The 26,402-nt window shown below is 39.8% G+C and overlaps 1 protein-coding gene across 50 annotated transcripts in view; it reads right to left on the reverse strand.

The window, feature by feature from the left end:
* Window positions 1-225: 225 nt before the first annotated feature.
* The window catches only part of Zbtb20 (zinc finger and BTB domain containing 20), an 865,938-nt gene continuing 839,761 nt past the window's right edge, over window positions 226-26,402 (reverse strand). For all 50 annotated transcript variants that reach the window (XM_021263367.2, XM_087208762.1, XM_087208829.1 and 47 more), the window contains 2 exons: window positions 11,416-13,017; window positions 226-1,033 (listed from right to left, as the gene is read on the reverse strand). In XM_021263367.2, the coding sequence (XP_021119026.1) occupies window positions 612-1,033; window positions 11,416-13,017 (2,024 nt within the window). In that variant the 3' untranslated portion in view covers window positions 226-611. The remainder of the gene's footprint in view (window positions 1,034-11,415; window positions 13,018-26,402) is intronic.

Here is a 26,402-nt window from a genome sequence, read left to right on the forward strand (position 1 = left end):
CCCTACAGCACTTTTATGAAATCAGACAACGTGGTAGGTGGAAAACAGCAGGGCCTTTCCTCTGGGTTTTCACCAGAAGTGATATTCCACAGTTTTAACTGGTTACTGTGAAGTCCAAGCGGCCAGAATTGTGAAAATGTTCACGGAAACACTGCAAGCGGTGTACTTAAAGACAGTAGGCCTTTTAGATTTTGTTATATATTTTGTAGTGCTCTTCACAAGTGGAAAAATTTTTTTCTTTTCTTTTCTTTCTTTTTTTTTTTTTTTTTTTTTTTTACTTTTTAAAAAGATTTTTTTTTGTAAAGAAGGGTTGTATTTAGAGGCCAGTAGCTAGAGATCCAACCAGTGGATCTCCTGAAGCACTACCAGGCCTTAAGGCCACCATCCGAGGGAGACTGGGAAAATTATTATTCACCCAAGCCTCCGGAAATGTAATGTACCAGCAGGCAAAAAACAGTTCTTCATGTAGTACAAAATGAAACGAAACAGAAACAAAAACAGAAAGTAAAAACAAAATCAAAACATTTCTTAAATTCTAGTGCCATAGCTTTGTTTGTTTGTTTATTTCTTTTTTTGTCGTTTTGTTCATAAGAAAGAGAGAAAGATACTACTTATCCGTCAGACACATGCATCCTCATGTGGTCGTTGAACTGCTCAATTTGGTCAAACTTGGCTGGGCAGACGGAGCAGACGTAAGTGGTCCCCTCTGTGCAGGCCACCACACCTGGGGGGCCAGCACGGGCACCCGGGGGTGTACCTGCGGGAGGGGTCCCGTTGCTGGCACTGTGCAGGGCCACATGTCGTTCCAGGAGGGTCTTGTGGGAGAACTTCTTTTTGCAGATGTAACACTCATAGGACTTCTCCCCCCGATGGAGGCGCATGTGCACATTGAGGGAGCTCTTCTGGGTGAAGCGCTTGTTGCAGATACTGCACTGGTATGCCCTCACACCTGTGTGTGTCACCATGTGCTTGATAAGGTAATCCTTTAAGGAGAAGGATCGCCAGCAGATGCTGCATTGGTGGGGCTTCTCACCTGTTGATGTGGGAAGAGACAGCAAGCAGGACAGAGCGAGACATAGCCAAGGTGGGAAAACGAAAGACAGAAAAACAAGACAACAAAAAAGAAAAACAAAAGAATTTAAAAAATAAAATCTGATTGCTGAATGGATCATCTTTGATTGGAAAATTCCAGGCCTTCCTAGCCTCTCATGGTCAGAGAAATCTTGCTTTAAGGGATGCCAGGATAGTCTAGAGTTTTCCACACACCAAAAAAATGACTATCTTGGAAAGCTACAAGATCTCCCTCCTTAAAAGTCTTTAAAGGTTATGCTGTGGAGAGAAGGGAGTCAGGGAGTCATCTTCAGTGTCATCATTAGGGATTTAAATGCTTCCCATTAACAGTGTCTAATAAATATAGGAAATAATAGATCTCTGGAGAAATGAGGTTCTCTTAAATCTGTGGGGATTAGGAATATTGGTCATACAGCCTGGTTCTTTTGAGAAAGTCCCCACTTCCCACTTACTGTTTTGCCTAGTAAATGTTTTCATTATAATTCTAAGTCTGGATGATATTTGCTAACATAGAAAGAAATCATTCTGAAGAGCTATGCTTTTTCAATTTTATGGATTTTAGTCAGAAATCTTCCTTAAATGTAACATAAGAGTTAACTGGTTATTTTGCATTGACTGCAGTGAGCTGTAGATAGGCTCTTCTAGGTGTGAAAGTTGACTAGGTGGTGGATAATATGTTGGTCTTCGAATCAAATGCTGTTCAAATTTAGGCACCAATACAGTATACTACTAAGATAAATCACCAAATGCCTCCAAGATATAGAGTCCTACTTACCTCATTGTGCTGATGTTGATGGAAAATACATATGAAATCACTCTGCAGACCACCAAGGGTGGTGTGGGAGTACTTGCCTGGTATTCTTATTACAAGGCCAACCTCCCCCCCATTAAATGGTTCCGTATGCTTTTTAAACTCTTAGGTCAGTTTCTAAAATAGTTTTTCTCTCTTTTTTCTTAGCCTGTTGGCAGAAGTCTTTTTTTCCTCTTCATTTACTGCTTTGATTTGCCACTGGCTTAGGAACCAAATGATTAAGCTAGTTAAAAATAGTAAAGTTAATAAGATTTCTCAGTCACTGAATCGTGACAAGGATTCTTCTATAAGACAAGTTCGTGAGTTTATGACATCTCTGTGGATAATTAAAGACTTGTTTGTGTTTGTATTGTTTGCTCTCAACTTTTGTTGTTCTGTGCTTGATAGGTGAGATTAACTACATTAAGGTATATTTCTCCCATTTCATTACTGATTGCCCAACACAGGCACTTACCTCAGAGTAGAAAGTTCCTTCTACTTTCTAATGTGGCTGGCCTAAAAGCCCAGAGCTGGAACCTCCCTAAGGTAATATCTCAATATCTGCACTACAAATTCAGCAGGGTAAGGAATCTAATTCTTGAATTTGAGGTAATTTCTATGTAAAGTGTATGTTTTGAATATGTTTCTATTTTTCTATTATGAAACAGAAGTTGGATGTGTCACATATTAAAAGCAATAAAAATGATCACCAGGTATTGCAAGCTTATTATGTGCCAGGCTCAATGTTAAGCGTTTTTAGGTTCATGACCCACTTTGTGAAATTTTCTCCCATCAGTTTTTTGTTGTTGTTGTGTTGTCAAATATAAAAGGATTTGTTTTAAGGCATACTGATGGGACAATATGATGCAGAGGATCATAGGGTTAGGTGAGAATAATAGTTCTTACTTTAGTTCACTTTTAGGTTAAAATAGAGGAAGTTAGGAAAGGCTCATTGCTAATAATCTCAGTTTGCTGAAGAGCTCAGACTATGCATAATGTTTACGTTGCTAATTTTTTTTGAAATGAGAGATTCCCTAAGACACAGTCATATGTGTTATTTTTAGTTGAAACATTTCTGTCAGCTGTAAACACGCTTGGAACTCAGCTGGTCTTTGCTATCCTTGTGCTTTCAGTATAATTTATAGTGGGTACGATATACGGCCAAATATCTTTAAAAACATGTCCACCTGTCACCTTTAATGGGAAGCATGCCTTAAATTCCAGATGGTATTTTGGCTGCTAGAAAGTTGAAACTTGGTGCTAAATGTTCTTGCTATTTGAAACTTTCACCTTCTGTGTGCTTTTCCTCAGGCAAGGTCACTGACAAAGGCCTTTTACTTTCACACCCTTCTCATTTGACTATAAATTGATTCTTCACAGTTGTCATCTTTCTCTCAATAGCATATATATGTATGTTGTTTGTATGCATGCAGTGTCGGTTCTGCCATTAATTATTCGGTGACCCTGGGCTTTTTAAAAGCTTTCATCTCCCTAGGTTTGTTTTGCTTTCTGTAAGTGAGGAGTTATACCAAGGACTTCATAGGCCTTTGCAAGTTTGCTGGTCTTCTGCTCAGGGTGGCCCACAAGCCCAGAGGACTCTACTTCTGGCCTTGCCAGCAAATGACCCGAGGGCAACCTGCTCAATTTCTCAATGCATTAGCAGTTCCACATTTTAAATATGACAAAATATCCTGTTCCCTTCCATGCCACAGAAAAGTGGTATGCTAGTTAATGAGGAAAAAAAGTTTGCAAAGCACTTGGGAACTCCTTGAAGGAATGTGCTCTGTATAATTATTAAAATGCTGTGAAGGTGGAGTGTGGTCATTTCAGGAACTGTCTGGTTAAACAGGGTATTATTTTCAGATTACTCAAGTGTCCACAATTTTCCTTTCTAAATATATGGATTTGGAGCAATATCGTTCATATGGAATGTTACTATTTTTCTATCATATTTTCCTGCATATTTCTTATAAGGGATATAGAAACTATAAATGAGATGGACATGGTCTGCTGTTTGTTGTTCTCCAAATGAAGAAAGAAAAGGTGAAGATAAATGGTGGCAGACAGCTTTCCAGGTTTGAGTCTATGGTCAGAAATAAGAAGTCTGGCTTGTCAGAAAGGGATACCAAAAGCAAAGTGGAAACTTAAATTATAATATTAAGGGTAAGCTCACAGGAACCTCTTTACTCTAAAATGATCTGTTTTGGGATACAGAGATGCAGAAGTCAGATATGAATTCCATTTCCTTGGCTGAGTGACTTAGGCATGTTATTTAACCTCTCTAAACCTCGGTTTCCTTATCTGTAGGAAATAATACAGAAAGTACCTGTCTTATGATGTTTTGAAAAGTAAAGGGGAAAAAATCACTGAATACAGAGTATGTGATCTTTTAAAGGAAAACTAAACTATTCCACCAAGCACAAAGGAACTGAGGATAAATGAAATCAACTGAGAAATGACTTGCCTGGGATAGGGAAGCCAATCCAGGATTTTAAAAAGTTGTTTCAGATAATCAATAAAGCAAACAAGTATATTGCTGCTGTGAAATTCAGAGTTAAGGGTATAGTCTGAATAGTCTATCTCTCTATATAGTCTATTAATTATCTATGCTAATGGAAATAAGTGGTATCATGGATAAAATGTTAACAGAATAGCCCGAGGGTTTTTTATCAAGCAGCAACTGGAACATTGGAGGCAGAGAAACTAATAGAAGATGAAGAACTGAGGGGAGAAGCAATGTCGTTTATTACCTTTTCAAGGGTAGGGAAGAGGTGAAAGTTTATACTTTTCTCCATGTTTTTGGTTTCTTTGTTTTGTACAGGGGATTGAACTTAGGACCCTGAGCTTGCCAGGCAGGCATGGCACCAGTGAGCTACATCCCTGGCCCATTTTTCTATGCCTGACCTTCAACTCCTTCTCATGGACCAGCTCTGATATTTCCCCTACTGTGACTAACAAGTGAAAAAAAGAAGAAAGATGCTGCTTAAGTTAGTAGATGCAGAGGCTTCTGCTCAAAGCTCAAAATATTTCAGAAAAATCCACTGTAGTGGGCTAAGACACCCTGATTTTGAAGAGTGACCTTTGTATTGGGGGCTCAGCAAGAACTCACTTATTCTACCAATTCTTTCTCATTCTAGCTGGGCTTTTCCTGAGCTGCAGAAAGGACCATGAATGTTTTCTTTGGTTGTTTTCAGGAGCACTGTTCCTACCTGCCTCTCCTACTCTCCCTGTCTCTTTAGCTTCTGTTGTAGCATAACAGTGTTTTCTTTGGGCAAGCACAGTGAGAGGTCAGAAAACCAAGACAGGGTGCTTGGTGACAAAGCAAGTAGCAAGGAAGGAAGAAGAATAGGAGATTTGGGGTGTCCTGGAAAGTGCAGAGCCTCTGAGTGTGGAAAATCAAAATCAGACCAGAAAATGAGAAAGGTACAGTATCAACAATGGAAATGTGCTCACACAAAACCGTATGGAGCTTCCACTGGCTGTAGAGTTTGGTCTCTATCCAGAGAACTGAGGCTTAAAGAGGGCCCACACCCCTAAGATACAGTTGGCACGATAACCTGCCAACCTCTCTGGCCCATTCCTGGGGGCTGGCTAGGAGAGAAGGCCTACTAGGGACAGACTGCAGTCACAAAATTTCTGTGGCTTTAGTGAGACTAAACTATTTTGATGGTAAGGAGAATTCTAAAGATCTCAGTGAACTTCAACCACATTACTTACCCTCTCTTACAATGTTATGCCTGGCGTAGATATTAATATCTGCAAAAAAATGATATCTATACCCAACAAATCAATAATAGCTAAGAGTAAGATACCAGCCAAGCTGGGTATGATGGTACATGCCTATAATCCCAGCATTGTGGGAGGCTGAGATAGGAGGACTGAAAATTTGAGCCTAGCCTGTACAATTTAGCAACTTATGGAGATCCTGTCTCAATCAATCAACCAATCAATCAGTCAGTAAAAAAATACAAAAAAAGGAAGGGGATGTAGTACATTGTAAGCCCTGGGTTCAATCCTCAGTACTGGGAAAAAGAGAAAATAACAACCCAACCAGATTATCTCCCCTTCTCCTGTCAACAAATAATTTCTTGGTCTCTACACTGCACAATATATGATGCCACTATAATATCTATAACACATATATTCCTAATGGCTTTAATAGTTTTACAGCATAAATTACTTAATTTTCAGAGCAACCATATAAAATATTAGGATCTGAAGAACTGAGGCTTGTGTTGAAGACAGAAAGTACTTCCTATAGTCACTACTCAGTCACAAAGTGGTAAAACAGAGGCTTTTACTCCTAACTTTATACTCATTCCTTTACCCTCACTGGCTTGATAGTAATAATCATTCAAGCTCCATATGCAGATTATCACATTATTGTCTTAATGGCACTATTATTACCCATTGCTAACATTGTTATGCTTCTGTTATTATATCTATTTACACTGAATTCATGAAATAGCTGAGCTTTTCTAATTAACAAGCAAAACTGCCTTACGTACAAAGGATATCAATGGGCTAAAAACAGTCACCAATGGTTGGGCTTTTGATATCATGATTTGGAAAACAGCCAATGCATCTACCTTTTGTTGGTGAAAAAAAATACAAGTGAAAATATAGAAATCTGTACAATATATTCTCTAGTTAGTTAAAAAAAGAGAAAGAAAGAAATCTAAAAGTCTTGCTGAGAAAAGAATGCATTTATGTATAAATTCCTTGAATTAAGTTCTCCTGGAAAGCATGCCTACATTTTTAAACATTCATTTACATATTCACTCAACAAACATTTGCTAAGCAAGTACATATGTTAGCCCATATTCATTTATAGAATTTTAAGGCAAGAATCCTAAGTTTGGATTTTAAAAGATAGTTTCACCTGGAAGGGGTTGCCAGATAAAATATATGACACCTTCTTAAATTTGAACTTCAGATAAATACTAAATATTTTTTTAGTATAGGTATGTCACACATTTTGCAAAGAACATATTGTAAAAATATACTTGTCATTCATCTGAAAATAAAATTTAATATTTAAATGGCTGTTTCACCTTTTTGTTTGCTAAATCTGGTAACCCTATGCTTGGAGGTTAATAAACAGCTCACAGCCATCCTGGTCATTTCAATTATTATATGTGGTATTTTGTTATATAGAGCAAAGTAATAGAACATGGTATCTGTAACACAGTGAGATCTTTGAAGAAAATATTTAATATATCTGTGGAGCTACAACACAAAATAAATAAGTCATCCTTTGGGAAGTGGTTAGACATCATTGTGGAAGGAATTGGTTCAGCCATTGATTAAATACGATTGGATGTTCACTATTTGCAAAGCAGTATATGTTGTGTATATTGATGAATGATATGCATTTTTATGGGTGTTTCTGCTCTTTCAGACTTTACATTCTAATAGGAAGGTGTGAAGATGACCACATGTGGTAACACAAGTCAGCACTGGATTGCTCAGTACAAGAAGGGGTGCATTTGTCATGGTACCTATATAATTTGGAAGACTGAGCTCACTGCTCATAGTTGAGGAATAACTTCTGTAATATTATTTATTCACTACAACATCATGTGTTTGTCCATAACTCTGGTTTACTTTTTTCAAAACATATGGATTCTTGTTAGTGGAATTTTAGAAGAACTATGTTATATAGGAAAAGCAAACTGATGCCATTCTCCTCTAATTACCTTGGCTCAGCTCTCTAAGCAGCAGTTCTCTACTTCAGAATGAACTGGGGCTTGTTAATACACAGGTTGCTGAGCTCCATGCAAAGTTCTGACAGAAGAGATGTGGCAGGGGGCGGGGAGATCACACTGCTCTATGGTTATCTTGGAATTATCCCCATTGCTTTCCTTCCATATCTGTGTGAGTTATCCAGTTACCCTTCTAATATCCTCTATCTTTCCTTTTCACATTCATTTACCTATTTTGACCTTTGTTATTATTATTTTTTTGACTGGGGAGGTACAGAAGGGCCTTGCTTTGTTCCATGCCTTCCACGGCAGGATAGTTTGTGCTATCTTTGTTTTGCTCTAAATCCTTTGCTTTCAAACATGTCCTAAACTCATGGTTTCCTTCTTCACAACTCTTATGGAGCTGCAGTAAGTGAATATAAAAAATTCCGAGAGGTAAAGAAGTCCTACTGTGGTTGGTTTGGCAGTAGATAAAGAGTGATTGATTGGGTGAAGGAATTTCTTTCATTCTTATAAAAATTGTTAAGAAATAAAAAGTAACTGTTACGAAGGAAGTCCAAGCAGCCCCAGGAGTATCACACTGACTCAGCATAAATCCCAAAGAGGAAGGAAATATGTTCAAAGTGTATATTTAGAGATGAGACAGAGCAAAGAAACTCAATGTCTCCTTGGAGGAAGGGGGTGAAAGTAATAATGATAATCACTTTAAAAAATGAAGTAATATTTTGCCTCTTATGAAAAGTTTATACATGCCCGCCTTTACAGCTACTCAAAGGCAGAAAAATTATTATTATCGTTTTAAACCAAAAGAAACTGAGGCTTGTGAAATCAAGTGACTTGCTTATGGTCACACAGTTATTTCAAAGACTCAAATCCTAGTTCCAATACAATTATCTTTCACTTAACCCTCCACTGTGAGTTTTAGTATTATAATTATTATGAAATGTGGTTCATAACTAGGGCTTTCTTGGTTCTCTAAGGTACAGTTTAGCTCCAAAGTCAAAATGATGGACTACTTAATTGTCTCAAACACTTCCTTTCATGAATAGGTAGATCATTAACACAAATCTACACAAGACTCAGGAATCTAGATCTCAGAATTGATTCTCTGCAGTTATTGAAAGCAAGTACCATTTACTTTAAATCTTGGACTTAATAAAATGCAAATCTAGTTACTACTATGCATTTCTATTTGTTTGCAGAATATCATCAATGGGGAGAAACTACATTTCTTTCCTTTCATCGCTGTCAAGCCACTCTTTTTTGGTAGGATTCTTTTCAGATAGGCTATGGGTAAGAACATTAAATCCACCTCTGCCCTTCCAAGTATCCCAGTACTTTCCAGAATCTTTTTAATATTAATATTTGAACTTTGGTTCTGGAGTTTTGTCACTGAAAATGACAGTGGGCCCCTGTAAAGTTGGGAAGTCCCACTTTGTTTTGATGTTTTATTAAGAAAGTAGATAGAAGTTCACAAATGTGGGGCACATTGAATTAAGGTCCTTAATTACCTCCACATGTTCAAACTACCTTGCCTTTTGAAAACCTGGCCAATTTTTCTTAAACTTTGCTCTGTTAGAGACTCCTCCATTTATAGAAAAGCCTTAAAAGACAGATGGCCTTCCCAAACTACCACTGCAAAATAATTCTAGAACAAAGGGAAGAGTGTTGCTTTTCAAAAATGTGTTGCCCACCTGATATACATACATGATTATTTCTAGATGTGGGCTGTATTATACACAAAAATGCAAACACCTTAATAGTTTACTAGCATTCTGAAGACCATACTTTGAGCATGAGTCAAAAATATAAAGTGACTTTACCTATAGCTGTTTGCATCTGTGATGTCTAAATGTGGAAATCTATTGCTGGGTTACCTACAGAATCTTGTCATTAATCTGTGGATAAATGCATCAAACAGGCAACTTTTGGTGGCACACTGAACATTAAATATTGCAAATTTAAAGTGATATTTCAATATGTGATCTAATTAAATATGTGAATTTTATATATGATAGTTTTCCTGGAAGAGATGCACTGAAGAAGATGTGTTTACAGATCCAAGAACACCAAGGGCCGGGATTCAGCTCAGTGGTTCCACTGCCTGCCTCACAAGTGCAAGGTCCCGAGAGTTCAATCCCCGTTACCAAAACAAAACAAAAGCAAGACCACCAAAGTCAACTTTGGCTAAGGAGACACTTCCACAAATGGTCTCTTTTTTGCATTAATCCTTAATTTGATGTCTTATAAGGCTGCTATTTAGAGGAAGAAATGACATAAACTATTTGAGAGTATTCTGCCATATGTTGCTACATAAATAAAATGTTGCTAGTTGATTAATTTCTCTTGATTGATCTCAGGTTATTAATGCATTCATGTGTACCTAAAGTAAACAGTGACTTGCAACGACCTGTGTTTCTAACTTCAGTAGTGAGTCACTATGTTTATCTAGAGGTTTGAAAATTATAATCTTTAAGTGCAGTTGATCTGCATAAAGACATATAAATTCATTTACATAAGGTCAACTTAAGCTGGACTACAAAGAAAGCAAAGTTCATTTTAAACAATATGCTATTTCAGTTGTTCAGTTTAATGTTAGGTATCTTGTCTCTGTATCTATTGGTTGTCTTCTCTTCCTCAATTTAAACAAATATGTTTTATGTCCTGTCTCAGATTCACAACAGTTTCACCTAAAAAATAGACTGCTTTAAGAAACTAATTTGTTTTCATGTATTGGAATTCAACTTTTCTCTGGCAAATTATTTGTCATTTAAATAGGGGTTTTCTGGAACCACAGGGTTACCAGAAAAGTGATTCTCATAGCAATTTCAAATATGATGATCATTGTGCTAAGCACTCTAGGTACAGAGAATCTATGTGAAATGTTGGTCATATTTGTATAAATGGTCATTTATAGGGAGGGACATCCATAGTGTTCCCACTTCTACGTCTGTCTCATTATGGAACCAGGAAAAAGTAATGACTGAGAGTCGGGAGATCTTAGCTCTGGAATTATAAAATCCAGGGAAACACTCATCTTGCCATCCTGATGACTGAATCCCCTCTACATCATCTCCATGAAATGATCAGCCATTCTGTCCTTAAGTACCTCTAGTTACAGGAACTCAGTTCCTTTGGAGGCAATCTATGTATAACAGCTCCAATTGTAAACAACCTTTTTTTCCTTTTTAGTTGAATCTCCATAGAACTTTCAATCACTGCTCCAATTCTCTTTTTTTGAGTCAAACAGTAACCTTCCTCCTAGCCTTCTTAACAGTGTCAATAATATCTACCACATAAACCATGTTTATTATGTGCTAGAAACTCTTATAAGAACTTCATGTACACTAATTAATATAATCTTCAAAAGTGGTACTATAAGGAAGGTATACCGATGTTATTCTCATTTTCTAGACAAGAAAACTAAAGGACAGAAAAATTGACTTTCTCACAGTTACAGTGACTGTGCCTAAGCCTGAATTCAAACCCAAGTGATCTGGCTCCAGAGCTCGAGCTCTTAATTACTGTATTGTGCTGCCTCTGAAAGCCAAGCACTTGGCTATGGCCTAAAGGAGGCCCTGAGTCCCTGAGTCTTTTCTTCTGCAGGCTGCACATCCCTAGGACATCCCTTTCCATAAAGGGCTTCTGCGGTTTCATCTTTCAATGGCATAGTACTCCATTCCTATGACTCAGGCACAGCTGGGATTTCAACAAGAGGCTTTGGGGTGAGGTTTCTTTTAAATCTGAAAGGTAACTTCAAACCTTCCCTTCTACCTGCAGTCCTGCCCTTTCCTTCCCCCAGAGCCCTTCAGCCCCTGGTGCCAGGCCTCTCTGGGAGCCTACACTCACCTGTGTGTACAAACATGTGCTTGACGTAGTTCTGTTTGGCGGTGAACGTCTTGTTGCAAAGAGTGCACTCGTAAGGCTTTTTTTCACCTTGCCCACTGGCTGTGCTGTGGCCTGCAGATGAGGCCAGGGGCTGTGGCGCTGGCAGCTGTGCAGTAAAGGTCGACAGGCCGGGCTGGGATACCGTCACAAACTGGGTTTGCTGGCCTGCCAGGGGCTGTGGCAGACTGAAGAGGAAAGGCTTGGGGCCACTGCCTGCAGGCTGGGTAGTGAAGAGGGCTGGCAGGTAAGTGTTGCCAGCTGTGCCAATGACCTGTGTGTTGCTGGTCAAGGTCAGAGGCATCCTCAGGTTGCTGGTGAGGGTTTCTGTCTGGCGTAAATAGAGCTGGGTGCTTGGCAATGGCTGCCCAATAGATGTGTTGACCGAAGGCTGTTGCAGAATGCTCTTATCTGAGCTGTTGCTGACCGTGATGACTGTGCTGTCCATTTCCACCTCATTGCTTCTCTCTGGAGAGGAGGCACCTGTTTCTAGTTGGTTTGGCTGTGCACTGCCCTCAGTGGGGGCTTCAGCAGCCTGCTCAGGTTGTGTGGGATCTGACTGGCCATCTCGTGTTGCCCCAGTCCCAAACTGCTGTTCCACTGAGTCGGGCTCGGTGCCTATGGAAGAGCTGACACCTGAATCAAAGCTTTCGCCTTTGGGCTCACTTTCGGTGCCTTCGGCCTGGTCAGTGTCTTCTGTGCACTCCTCGGATTCGTTGCGCTCCAGGATCTGCACCCTTTGCTGCCCATAGTAGTCATAATCGTCCTCCATCTCCTGCTTGATGTGGATGTTTCCCATCAGGGTCTGGATGCGCACGGGCCTGGGCTGCTTGCGGCAGTGTGTGGTCTCAGGGGTGGTGGACATGTAACGCTCCATCTGTGAGCGCTCGTGGATGCGGGTGATCCAGTTGGGGTCTTCCATGTGGTGGTCGCGGGGCAGGCTGAGCGCAGTCTCATGGTGGCTGACCACCGCACCGCTGTAGAAGGAGCGCTCACCGCTGCCATTCTGCATGGAGCAAGCGTAGAGCGCTGAGTAGATTCTGTCCACACTGTGTTGCGGGTGGCTCTGCAAGTAGCCCGATTCCGTGTCACTGCTCTGGCCCGATGTGCCTGACTCAGGAGTGCCCCGCGGCGTGTCCTGACCAGAGTCCTGGATGCCTGGGAACACATCGCCCACGTTCTGCGACACTATGCGCGTGCACTCATCTATGACGGTTTTGATCTGCAGGATGCTAGCAGCTGTGAGGATCTGCAGAGCTTCCGACTGCGATACGCGCAGCACGCCGCTGTACATGAAGTCAATGAGCTTTTGCACCGACTGCACTGACACCACTGACGGGATCTCGATGTCGCTGTAGCCCAGCAGCAGCTTGTCCTGGAAGAAGGGACTGCCCGCTGCCAGCACGCAGCGGTGTGCGCGCAGCATGCTCCCGTGGATGCGCACCGTCACGTCACAGAAGTGGCCACGGTTGCGCTGCTCGTTGAGGGTCTCGAGCACGGAATTGCTGAAGTTGTGAAGGTTGATGCTGTGAATGCGCTCGGTCATCCCCTTGCAACTGATGTCACCTGCAATACAGCGAGGCAGACAAAAAACAGGGCACGGGTCAGATCTAGTTGACTGCATTCCTAACACGGAGCTCTCAAAGCAGTAATGCTAGAAGCACCCTCTTTGCAGACGCAGGTGGGGAGAGGCACAAGGCTTCACATCCAGGCTTCATTCCACCTTTTTTGGATATGGAATCCATATTAATGCCCCAGCGCTTCAGCTGAAGTTGTCAGTTGAAAGTAATAATCACATGGGTCATTTGCCTGCTATTCCTACAATTTCAACAAAGCAGAACTGAAAGGCAATGGAAGGACTTGTTCTCAGGGAACGCTACTTTCACTTTAAACAAGTCTTGGCCCAAGTTCTTTGGGAAAGTTTACATTTAACCCAATTTATGAAAGTTCTTATTTATTCAAAGACAGCAACAATATTCATAGTTAAGAAATAAATTCCCTTTCTATTAGCTTATATGGCATATTACCATAACTCACACCATGTACACAGAAATTCTTGGAAAATTCAATCCAGACCGAGATGTCTACCAAACTGTTGCCACCACATCTTCCAGATGATGGACTGCAGAATGCAGTCTGCTAGCTAAAGGGGCATTCGCTGGCTGCTTTCTGTATCATCTCTGACAACCTGTTTGAGCACTACTTTAGGACAGTTATGTGTGATACAAGTGATGTTCTGAGGTTTAATGAAGGAGAAATGTTTAGAAGGCCAGAGCTGGGAGACTACTGTACATGAGATGATCACATGTATCATTCAAACTGGGTACTGTAAGAGTGAAGGGTGCACTGCTAATTAGGTCAGGAGAGCAGGAGGAAACCATGAGTAGGACACACGTTTACCCTAGGTAATAGGGTGCTCTATGCACCTACTGTGGGTGACTGTGAAACAGCTCCTAGGAGGAAGGTAACAGTCAGCTATGTGGTAGCCTGACCCACTGCTACCCTGACTCATTGCTACTCCTGTACATTAGGCTGTGCAGCTAAGGGATGATTTTAGTAGCGCTTGGATCCAGATTGAGAAAGAAAACAGGAGGGCACAGTACTATCTTAGGGCTTTCCTATTTCTCTTCATCTATTTGATGGCTCTCAAGAATCTCTCTCCATATCATTCTATAATCAAATTTCTGTTCTTGCCTTCACGACTGAACAATCAGTCTGGAAGAAGCCAAGTAAGTGGGCTTTCAAAACAAGGGTGTCCAAGTACTGAAGGTTGATCTGTGACCCTGATCCTTCTAGTGAGAAGCAATCTCTAGGTCACAGTCTACAGAAAGGAGGATGCCTACTCTCTCTGTTTCTTTCTTTTCTGCCTCAGTATAAAGGATCTAGCTGCTCAGGCAAGTCCAGACTGCAGTAGCTTTTCTACCTTGCTTCATGTATTCATCCTTATGTTGTGTGAACTTAACTTAATAAATGCCTGCAAGCTTGTGTTCATATTCAGTGAGGCAATTTACATTAATTTATGTAGGAGAATCCCTTCTTCCCACCTCCATGGGGTCTATTACATAGCTGAAATGCTGTTCTAGGCTACAGCTTCCATCTTTTTCACTTTCGCAAAACAAATTTTCTTTGCCAGATCAAGAATCACAGTGATTTTCCCTCTAATTGTGCTAATACAAAATACGGCCCCAGAGGAAGGCACCAATAACCCAAGAAGGGCTGTTTGGAATTCAGTCAACAGATAAAATTCTAAGTTCTTGCTGAGTTCCACATGCATGTACACCATGACAATAAAAACAAGAGCAAACTGGTTTTTTAAAGGTTACCTGGTATCAAGCACTGTCATACCATTTTCTGTATTTCATTTAATCTTCATAGCAATCACATTGTTACTATTGTTACCCCATTTTATAGATGAGGAAACTGAGGCTAGGGAAATTAAGAACATGCTCAAGGGTACATAAGTAATTGGTGGAAAAGCTGGCATTTGAACCTAGGCAGACAAGTACTAGGGTTCACTCTTTCAACTGCTACACTGTATTCCATACTCTAGCCCTGAAGGTGGCCATTGGTTGGCTGTAAAGCTGTGTTAAAGGTTTTCCTAGTACTCTCTCCACTTACTTCTACACCCACCCAGGACTTAGCATGGTTTTCATGTTTCTAGGGGTTGAGGCTTTAACATCTAATTTTTAAAGCGGGAACAACGCAAGAAATAAAACAACTCATCCAGGTACAAAAATGTAGTTTTCTAAATACACTTGTGCTGTCACTAAGGTCTCTCTTTCCTTTAAGTAAAACAACAGGTAGTGAAACTGGTTGTAAACAGATGGCAGGCAGTACAATCATCATCTCTGAATAGGATGGGCTTATTAATTTTAATAAATTTTTTCTACTCAGATGAAACACACATTTGATCATAACACCAGTCACGATGATAACTCTAGAGATGTCATATATGACAGAACTGTCTTCTCTCAGATAATTCTAGGAAGCATCTCTATCACCGTTATCATAATAATATCTATGTAGTATTTCACAGTGTTCAAAATTCTCTCACATGTAACATTTCATTTACTTTTAACTACAATTCTATATGTTTTCAGGACAGATATTATGATTCCTATTTGACATAAGAGGAAGTTGGGCCTCTCAAAGCATTTCAGTCAGTTGCCTGAAGTTTTATACATCTAGCAAATGGCAAGGTTGGGATGAGAGCCCATGCTTCCTGATGCTCTTTTCTCTGCACACAGTGGATCCCTAAGGAATGAAACTTGGAATGCTCAAAGATCCTTAGTCTCAGCAGAAAAAAAGGCATTGAAAGTTATGATAGAGATTGCTTTGGAGATGAAAAATGGCCAACATCAAAAGGTGTCATACCACACACACACTCAAATACACACATGAACACAAATACAAATCATACACAATTGCATGAAAAAAACTTGAACTGCTTGTTTGACCAAATTGAATTTCACAATCATTCCATCTAAACAATTAGATTATTTGTAAAATAGTCTGAGTTAGGTTAGCAACTTCATTAATAACCACAAAGACAAACATAAACCTACCCACATATACAACCTCACCTGATAAACATAGTTGGATTTTTACAGACATAATTCCTAAATATCTCCGTAAGTATACTGGCCCCACACTGAGGTGAACAGCCATGAAAAGCTGAACCGTTTTTCTGCTTATATGGGTACAGATGTGATGGGGGACTCTGCCTCTCCATTCAAGCATGCCTCGTTCTTGCAGCACACAATGCTGAGGCAATTCCTTTCCCAGGCTTTCTTTTATTTTTAACACTAATACAGTGGGAAAAAGTTTCTGCCACAGCAAGGCAAAGTCCAGGCTTTTGTGAACATGTCCTTTTCATCCAATGGGCATTAATGTATAGATTCCAATGGAATAAATCTGAAATACTCTACTGTAGAAGATTTGTTCCCTATTGAAAACAAATCTTGATTAGATGGTTATTCAAGGACTGTATAGGAAGGAATGGTGTGAAAATGCTAAATCCATTCTTTCTTAGATTGGCACTGAATAGGCATTTGGGCTATTCAAAAAAAAAACCCCACACACATCAACTAGCCTCTCTCCCCTCAAAACCCCAACCCTCTCAATTCTACAGAACCACACAACTCTACACAAATTTTGTGTATTTGAGGATGCCTCCCACACTAAAAAAAATGCACAGTTGTGTGAACACAGAACTGATGGCAAAATTTTTAAAAAAGTGATAAAAATAATTCTCTATGTGTTTTAACATAATAACCTATACCCTTTCCACAAAAGTGAAAACACAAAGTCAGCCTGTGCTGGAATTCAACTTGAAATATGCAAGGAACAGTACTGTTGCATGTGGCTATATATTCTGTGTGACTGTGTTCTGTGGTAGGCTGTAAATAGAGGGGCTGAATCAGGGATGAGTCCAGAAGAGAGAAGCTGACTGGTGAAATGGTGGCAGAAGTTCTGCCTCTCTGTTTTGTAGGTCTCTTAAGCTCTGGGAGTCCAGGTATAGGACTTAGCATGAGAATAAAAAGCTGCCTGTGCATAAAAGAAAATGAACAAGAAAGAGCAGACATTATAATCTCTCTTAATTAGGTGTGAAATCCAGTCCTTTCTCAGGCAGGAGAGTGAAAGGATATAAAATGAGACTAGTGCAACACCTGTGGGGGGGGGCTCTGTGACTTGGGTGGAAATATCAGCTCTCAAATTAAAACCAATATGAATTTCGGTCAAGGCAATAGGTCCAAGTCAAATGGCAGGGCCAAAAGCGCTTGGGCTTTCAATCTGGGGCACCAGGCTCAGATGAGGTAAGTGGGTCAGCACATAAAATAGGGCTAAGGGTGGCCAGGTCTCCACAGCCCAGCCTTACTTATCATATTAATTCCAATATTGTGTCTTGATATCATTTATATACTGAGATTTATCCTTCGTATATCAGGAACTTAAAGGTGATCTTAAACTACTACATATTACTGCTGCTTGCCAAGGTGGTCATAATAGGAAAGAGTTAGGAGACTCTGGAGAAAGCAGAAAGCAGGTATCCATTTTGGCAACTCAGCCCCCTAACTCCTAAATCTCCTGCCAGGGCCGTGACCTCAGTTATATACACATACTTCACCTATATGCCAAGGGGGCTTTGCTGAGCCCCTGCACTAGAGGGTGTGTAGAAGTTTCTTGTTCACAATTTCTACCATCTAGAACAAATGGCCCTGTACTTCCCTCTCCTCTCTCTGTATCACTAGCATCTTTACTTTCTTGGAGGGTAGATGGCAGCCCTGGGGAAATCATCTATGCAAGTGGAAGGCAGCAAGTAGAGCAAAACCTTTTTCTGCTAACCTGGCCCTAAACACCTAGCATATCCCAGCTGTCATTACCACTGTAGGGGGACCACAGAGGGGTCAGCAGCCTGCAGGAGAAAAAGTTGTACAGCTTTACTCCCCTACTCTTAGATGTAAAGGGGATGCTCTGGGCTATCTCCCAATGAGGGCTCTCCTCTATCTTGCTGAGTGCCTAAACCCAGTGTGCAAGAACAATCAAGGATTTCAGCACATTTCTCTTTTTCTTTCTTTCTTTCTTTCTTTCTTTCTTTCTTTCTTTCTTTCTTTCTTTCTTTCTTTCTTTCTTTCTTTCTTTCCTTCCTTCCTTCCTTCCTTTCTTTCTTTCTTTTTTTTTTTGGTACTGGGGATTGAACTTGGGTCCTTGTGCTTTCCAGGCAGGTGGCGATCAGCACATTTCTTAACCACTGATAACAGGATTCTCCTCATAAACCAGAAATCAATTGCTCAAATTTCAGAAATTTGGCCTTCAAATATATTTTCAGAAACACACTACCTATTAAAATTGAGGGCCCTGGGATTTAGCTCAGTGGTTCTGCCACCTGCCTCGCAAGCACAAGGTCCTGAGTTTGATCCCCAGTACCAAAAAAAAAAAAATAAATCGAGGATTGTTGAATGTGCTTTGTAGTCTGTGCTTATTTTTTTAGCTGCACAAAGATAACTAAAATTATTAACTTGTTTAGATTGTTTACAACATTCTACTAATGTTAATACTGTAGTTGGGTATGTCTTTAGCACAATTTGAATTTTCATTCACTCAGGGAACATTTTTAGAGAAAACTGTTAGCATTTAAAAAAATCTTTAATTTGGGGTCTGGGGATTTAGCTCAGTGGCACTGCACCTGACTTTGCAAGTGCAAGGTCCTGAGTTTGGTCCCCGGTACCAAAAAAAAAAATCTTTGATTTTATCTGTGGCCTGTAAAAGGGGGTATCTTCAGTTTTCATGAATGGACACATTTGTATTTTCATAGAGATAATGTTGGTGCCTTTTTCAAAGGGGTCTGTGTTCTCCTCAAATACAACTCATAGACTGAGATTCAAGAACTTCCCTTTAAGCTGTTCTTAACTATTTTCAATAATCAGAGCTCTGAAACTGAGGAATATATGACCTGACAGGTCTATAGAACTGATAGTTGATATTATTTTATACGACAAGATAAACAATCTTCCACGAAGGGAAAAATGGTACTTTTTAGGAGAGAATAATTAACAGCAACAATGAGACTGAAAGGAAGAGAAATGTACTTAATACAGTACTAATGGCAGCTGAAAATTAGAGGACTGAAAGAGCCATGTAGTTTATAAGTGTTGAAGGTAAATACTAATTTAGTTTGAATTCAGTTTTCATCAGAGTTGATTCCCTTTCACAGTTAACACAAATCTGTAGAATATTTAGGAAAGATGTTTTAAACTTTTTTGATGTTGTGGTATAATTCATTAATTCAGACAAGTTGACACCTAAAATTAACTATCCTAATTCATCCCTTGTGAACTTGGTACTCATACAATTTCCTTGAATGGTACTTAACTTCCAAAGAAAGATGTTAACAAAACAACAGTTTTGTTTAACATGATACATAGGAGGTACAACTGAAAACACCCTAATTCCTTCCCCAGAAAAGGAAGTAAATTCCAGGGGTAATGTTTCCTCATCTCCTGATAATCTATGATTTGAGTACTATGCAGTGAAATTTACCTATGTTATGCAGTAGTAGTCTAACTTCTGCTTGATTGTATAGATCAATCAACCCACTCAACACAGTAATTCTCTTCTTAACCTATTGAGTTAGAGGTGTGGGAAGCCCGAAGTGGCCAAGTGACCGTCTTAACTTTTAGTTCAATGGAATCATTGTGTTTCCTGGTGGAAACATTCTTCCATGTGGAACTAAGATTTCTAGGCCAACAGAGGAAAAACTGAGGGAACAGGAAGAAAAATTTTGCAGTGAATTAATAGGTGTAATAGAGAGTGGTACCACTCCATTTCATTTCCATTCCTGGATTCCTGGATCCATGAATCTTGGTCATAGGAGAAACAACATCATGTACTAGATGCTGACTCAGAAAATTTACAACTTTCTGGAGAACTTTGCTCCAGCTCTGTAACATACTACGATCTAGCTGGCACTGTAACTGCAACTTCAAAAGGCCATTCCACCATTCTGTCACACTGGCTGTTTCAGTATTATGATGAACATGGTAAAGCCAGTGAATTCCATGAGCATGAGGCCACTGCCATACTTTGGCTGTGAAATGAATTCCTTAGTCAGATGCAATGCGGTGTGGAATACTATGCTGTGGATGAGGCATTCTATAAAAATGAGAATGGTAGTTTGGCCAAAGTACTGCATGAAAGGAAGGCAAATTCATATCCAAATCTAGGGGCTATTCCAGTAATGACAAAACATTACCTCTTCCATGACAGAAATGGACTAATGTACTCAACCTGCCACCAGGATGCTGTATGATGACCCTAAGGAATGGTGCCATGTCATATGCTCAGCATTGGTTTCTACTGATGGTAAACTGGGCCCTCAGAAATGGCTGTAGCCAGTCCACATTCTCAAGCCCATGTATAACTCCAGTTTTTTCACTATGGCCACTTTGTTTAGGAGCCCATTGGTGACAACAGGAGTGGCTAGGGAAGGAGGCTGCCTGGTATCCACATAACGAGTCATACTACCCACCTGATTATTAAAATCCTCTTCTTATGTGGCCATCCTTTCATAAGCACGCACATGGTATACAAGTATCTTGACATCCTTTGGATACTTAGATAGGCCTATCCAATACCTCTTCCCCAAATTTCCTTGATTTTCTAATCATCTTCTTTCCAAGTTTCTGACTACCTAGCCAAGTTTTTGGGTATATAATCAAACATGTAGCCATTTCTACAAGCAAAATGCACAATTAGGTGTACTGTGTGATGTACTGCCCATTGAGAAGATTTCTCTTCATTACTGTTCTTCAGTGATATTCTAGAAATGGGCTGTAGTGTTACAGCTATCCACTCTCAGTTGATGCGTGATTATTGTGTGTACCCATCTAGGTGCTAGTCTGTTCTTCCTCTTCCAACTGATCCCAGGGCACTCTCCATGAGGCCATAGTTACAGGCTGGAAAAGAAGAGGAAGCATAGCAGGAGTAGGAACCATTGGCCTAGGTAACTTCATGTAATTTACTCACTTGTGCCTCCAGGCTCTGCTCACTAGGCAGAATCCAAATAGGCATATTAGATATTGTGCTTCTTTCTTGGTTGTAGGAGGTACCAGATGCAATAATTTATTCTTCACTGTGGAAGGCATATCTTGACAAGTCCCATGACATAAGACCTCAGTGAAATTCAATGAGGTAAAAGGCTTCTGGATTTTAGTTAGATTTATTTCCTATCTTCTGACATGCAAATGTTTAACTAACAAGTCCAAATAGTTGCTACTTCACGTGCACTAGGTCCAATAAACACAATGTCATTAATGTAATGGACCAGTGTACTATCTTGTGGAAAGAAAAGGTGATCAGAGTCTTTGAGAACTACCTTATAACACTGGGCCAGAGAGCTGATATACCTGTTAAGAGGGCAGTGAAGGCATATTGGTGACCTTGCCAGGTGAAAGCAAAGTGCTTCTGGTGGGCCTTATGATCAAGCATGGAGAAAAGACATTTGTCAGATCAGTGGCCACAGACCAAGTACCACAAGGTACATTAATTTGCTCAAGCAATGAAATTATATCTCTTATAGTAGCTGCACCTGGAGTCACCACTTGCTTAAATTTATCATAATCCACTGTTATTCTACACATTCCATCTTTCTTCTCTCTAGCACAAGAGTTGAATGGAGATGTGAGGCGAATCACCACACCATCAGTCCTTAACAGCACTAATCTGTGCAATCCCTCCAGCAATGTGCTACTGTTTTTTATTAATTATTTTCCTAGTTAAAAGCAGCTCCAATGGCTTTTATTTGGCCTTTTCAACCATAATAGCCCTCCTTCCACAGGTAAGGGAACCAATGTGGGCATTTTGCCAACTGCTAAGTACGCCTATTCTAATTATAAATTCTAGAATTGGGGAAATGATCAAAGGATGGATTTGGGGACTGACTGGAGCCACTGTTTTGCAGAATGACCTAAAACTCCATTAATTACCTGATCCCCATTAACTTCTATTCTACCTAGAGGGCCAAAGAGATGTTTCAAGTCTCTTGGAATCAATGTTAGTTCACAGACAATGACCAGTAGTCTCTGAAAGATTTGATTATTTACATTTCCACAATAAAGTTACTCTGGTGGGTCCCTTTGAGGATGGTTGGGGGAAAGATTAACAGCATGAATTTTAGGTAGTGTACTTGGGTCCTTCCTCAAGGGGACTCAGCCTCTCCTTCATTCAAAGGGTTCTTGGTGTATAAACTGACTCAAGTCTGGGAACTGATTGAGGGACTTATATTTTTATGATTTGAGTTTGACTTTTGTGCACTTGAACTGAAGATTTTCTTTTATGCAGATCAAATAAGAATTTGATAGGGTTCTCATCTATTCCACTTCTAGGAACACCAAGCATAAATAGCCAATACCATTCAAGTCACACTATTATGATTATTGCTTTGCCTCTGCTGGCCATTATAGTAATTATGTCTACCTTGCCTTTAAGGGTTAAATGCTGCCACTTGGCCCCTGCCACCTCAGGAACTAATTATTCTCATTGCTTCTAAGTTTTCCATTTGAGTGACACTGATTCTCACTGTAAGCACTGGCCTATTGAGAAGATCAGTCACAGAGCACTCCAGGGATACTAGTTATTCCCTCACCAATTTTTTTTGCAAAATACTGGTGAAAGTCATATCTTCTAGACTGTCCCAAGGTGGAGGAGTAGATTTTATGTAGCAAATTCACTCTAACATTCCAGCCTCCAAAGCCTTTGAATTATCTCTTTTATAATAAGCCAAAGAAGACTGGGCATCTTTAACTCACTCATATTGGCTCTCTTTTGTTTTGGTACCGGGGATCGAACTTGGGTCTTTGCGCCTGCATAGCAGGCGGCAAAACCACTGAGCTAAATCCCCGGCCCACATTGGCTCTCTTTTGATCTTTGTTTCTGCCAAAACCAAACCAAACCAAACTCAAATTGGTAGTGCCTTTCTTAATTCCCCAAGCTGTAATATTAATTGCAGATCTTCTGCTTAGTAGGCCCATCTCTTAATAGCTAGAGAGCCTGGTCTTACAAAGGCTTCCTGTGTGCTGTGACCAGCAGGCACCCAGCACATATCGTTCAAGCTCCCAAGATGCCCAAGGGGAATGTCATCTTCACTGAAGAGAGGTGAAGGAAGGACCCAAGAGGAGACTGGTGAGGTTGTCAACGAAACCTGTTGTTGTAAAAGTGGAAACAAAGCCAAAAAGTCAGTGGGAAAGAATAAATCTTCAGACAAAAAAGTGCAGATGAAAAGGAAGAGGGAGCAAAGGGAAAACTGGCCAAAGTGGGTAACCAAGAAACTATAGAAGATTTATCTGCAGAAAGTGGAAAAATTTAAGACAGAGGTACAGCTTATGATGAAGTAGGAAAGTTTTCAAACAGCTCAAGGTACATTTTTAAGAAGCAAGGAATCCCACTTCATCACATTTTAAAAGTGTGAATGATTTTTTAGAAGAGGTGAAATCATTCATTGGTTATTGCTTGGTTTTATACAACCAGAAAATAATGGGATATTGGAATTATGGGATGCTTTAAATGTGTTGGATGTAGCTTAACATTCTACAGGCGGGGATTAATTTTATATCCTGCAATACAAAGCAAACTAAATGGCAATTTGGAGCCAGAGTCATGCATTTAATATATCTTCAACATTTAAAAATACTTCCAGTCCCATGTTTTTTAGAATTGTTTCCTAAACAAAACGACTGTTTAATTATTGCTTTATCAGAATTATGTGTACTCTGTAATATCTTTGGTCACAGAAGTCCATTTTCTAATAATTTTGTTTATGTGTTGTGAAAGGTTGAAAATTTGAGTATGTAATCTATATGATAATACAGTTGTGAATTGGTGGGAAGCTGAGGCAGGAGCATTCCAAGTTTGAGGACAGAGAAAGACACTATCTCCAAAACAAAACAGAACAAAACAAAACACTGGGAATTGGTGGGACTTAAGTAACAGTTGGTTAGCATTTGAAGATACTGGTATTTGGTATCCTCTTAAGGAAAATATGCCACTAAAGTTGAAGCTTGGAAATTCCTGGGATGACTACTTAATAAAAAAATCATAAATAAAGCTTTTTAGATTTTTGGTATGCATATTAAGAATTGTTTACAAATGTAAATGTTTGTATGGTGCTATTCAACATAACCAATAAAATCTCAATTATGAGCCTTGCAAGGGCACGGTCCTGAGTTCAATCCCTGGTACCAAAAAAAAAAACAACAAAAAACCTCAATTATGAAACAAAAAATGAATTCGGTGTGATCCAACTTTATGTTCTTTCCACTGCTATCCTAAACCCTTCATATCATCTTCCATACTACGCGTTCCCCAGATTTCTGATTATCTAAATTAGAAAACTCAAGTACTTCTTTTGGGATATAGTGTACTTCCTTATGGGTCACACTTTGTACCTCACCTTGAGGGCCCTGCAGGGACTTGAGTTAAATCATAGGTCTAAAACTCAGCAAGGACAGGTCCTGAGGGGGACTCAGTATTGTCTTGCTTGGCAACTGCCTCAGGGGAGGCCATTTCTTTTCTTCAGACTATGAATGCAGAGTGAGTCCCCTCAGACAGCGTAGAAAGGGCAAAGTGGGGATGCCACTGCGGTGGGCAAGGGGTGAGGACATAACTGCTGCAGGGAGGAAGGGAGGGGAGACCACTTTGGGGCAGGGTGGAGGAACTATTTCCACTGGCAGTTTTATCAGAATTTTAGGAGTTAAATATCCCTGGCCTCATCAGGATCTTCTCACACATTCCCATACTAACTTACAGGATTCTGTTCTTAACCAAAGTTCTCACTTCAACAACAGATAACCTGCAAGGCTGAGAGTTCAACATTTCTTGTAATTTAGTCAAGCTCGGGACAAGGGCTCATGATTAGTTTTGGGCAATTTCAGCCTTGTGGCTACAGGAGAGAAAATTCAGACTCAAGATATTCTTAGAAACTCGTAGGTCATTTCTATCAAGCTGGAGCCAAGAGATCTTATCCCTGAGCTCATTTTTTTTCTTTTATCATTTTGTTCAATGACAAAGTAATTTCTGCTCAGGATTGTATTTCTTGGTTTTCCTCAAGTATTTGAAAGTCACTACATTGCACAGAGTCACTACATTCACTGTCTCTGAAGTGTGGTAAATCTTGCATTTATCTTGTACATCTGTAAAAACAGTTCACATCATGGACTATTGCTCTCTATACTACTAGAAGTAGAATCCTTAGTATATTTTGATCTGATCATATTAGAGATCCAGTTCTAGAAATCTAAAAACCAATTAAGGAAACTCATCTTTAATATGCTCTTCCCATAGAATTATTTCTGGTATCCAAATCTGTGTTAGTCAGAGACAGACTCAATAGGTTATGTATATAAATTTAAGAGAGGAGATTTACTAGGAGAATTAGCTCACACAATTATGGTGATGAAAAGTTCTGTGATAGATCATCTGCATACTGGGGACAGTGGGATGGCTCAGTCCAAGTCCAAAGGCCTCAGAACCAGGGAAGCCAATGGTACAATTCTCATTTTGAGGTTGAGAGCCTGAGTAGCCAAGAAAGATGCTGCTGGTAAGAATCTTGGAGTCCAAATGCCAACAAGCCGGGAGTTCTGATCTCCAAGGTAGGAGATGACTGTCTCCTGGTTCTCAGGTAAAGGCACTAATTTATCTTCTGTACTTGTTTTCCATGGGCCCTCAGCTTACTAGATGGGCCTACCCATACGGGGCTTTTATCCAGTTCACTCAGACTCACATGCTCACCTCCTCTGGAAACACCTTCAGAGACACTCCCAAAATAATGTTGTTAGACATTTCTAAGCATTCCTTAATCCAGTCAAGATGGCCCCTAAACATAACTGTTACAATATGCTTTTAGAATACGAATTTCTATACTTTGAGCATCTAATCCAATGGAATAAAATATTGAAATTTATTCTTCTAGTATAGCTTGGGAAGGCTAAGTTTTAACTCTGTGAGCAAAGGTATAGATAGATAATTCTAGACAACATTCTGAAAGGCAACTATGCCCTCATTCAAAAGTTGAAATAAAATGCCCTCTTGAGAAGGAAAAGACCTGCTGGGACTAAGGAGAAAAGTCAATGAAATCTGAAGTTGATGCCTTTAAATCTCCTTACATTGTAAACCTTTTGAGACACATTTTAGGAGTTTCATTTTTTTCCTTCTAAACCTCTTTCCTTACAAATTTAGCTGCTGCCCTATTGTAACCTTTCCCTTTGTTCACTAAATCTGGAGAACAAAAATACTGAGATGCTACATCTGTGGGTGGGTTACAAAAATGAACAAAAGGATCTACTTGAATTCAGAGTTATGTAGTTTGAACTTGGCTTTGGATAGACCTTAAAAAGGGCCACATGTATTCAAATGTACAGTTAATATACTAGGTCTTTTATTTTGCTTGAAAAGAAATT

The sequence above is a fragment of the Heterocephalus glaber genome, unplaced genomic scaffold, assembly GCF_053883595.1.
Source record: "Heterocephalus glaber isolate CG9 unplaced genomic scaffold, H.glaber_assembly_v1.0 deba00000122, whole genome shotgun sequence".
Classification (NCBI taxonomy): Eukaryota; Metazoa; Chordata; class Mammalia; order Rodentia; family Bathyergidae; genus Heterocephalus; species Heterocephalus glaber.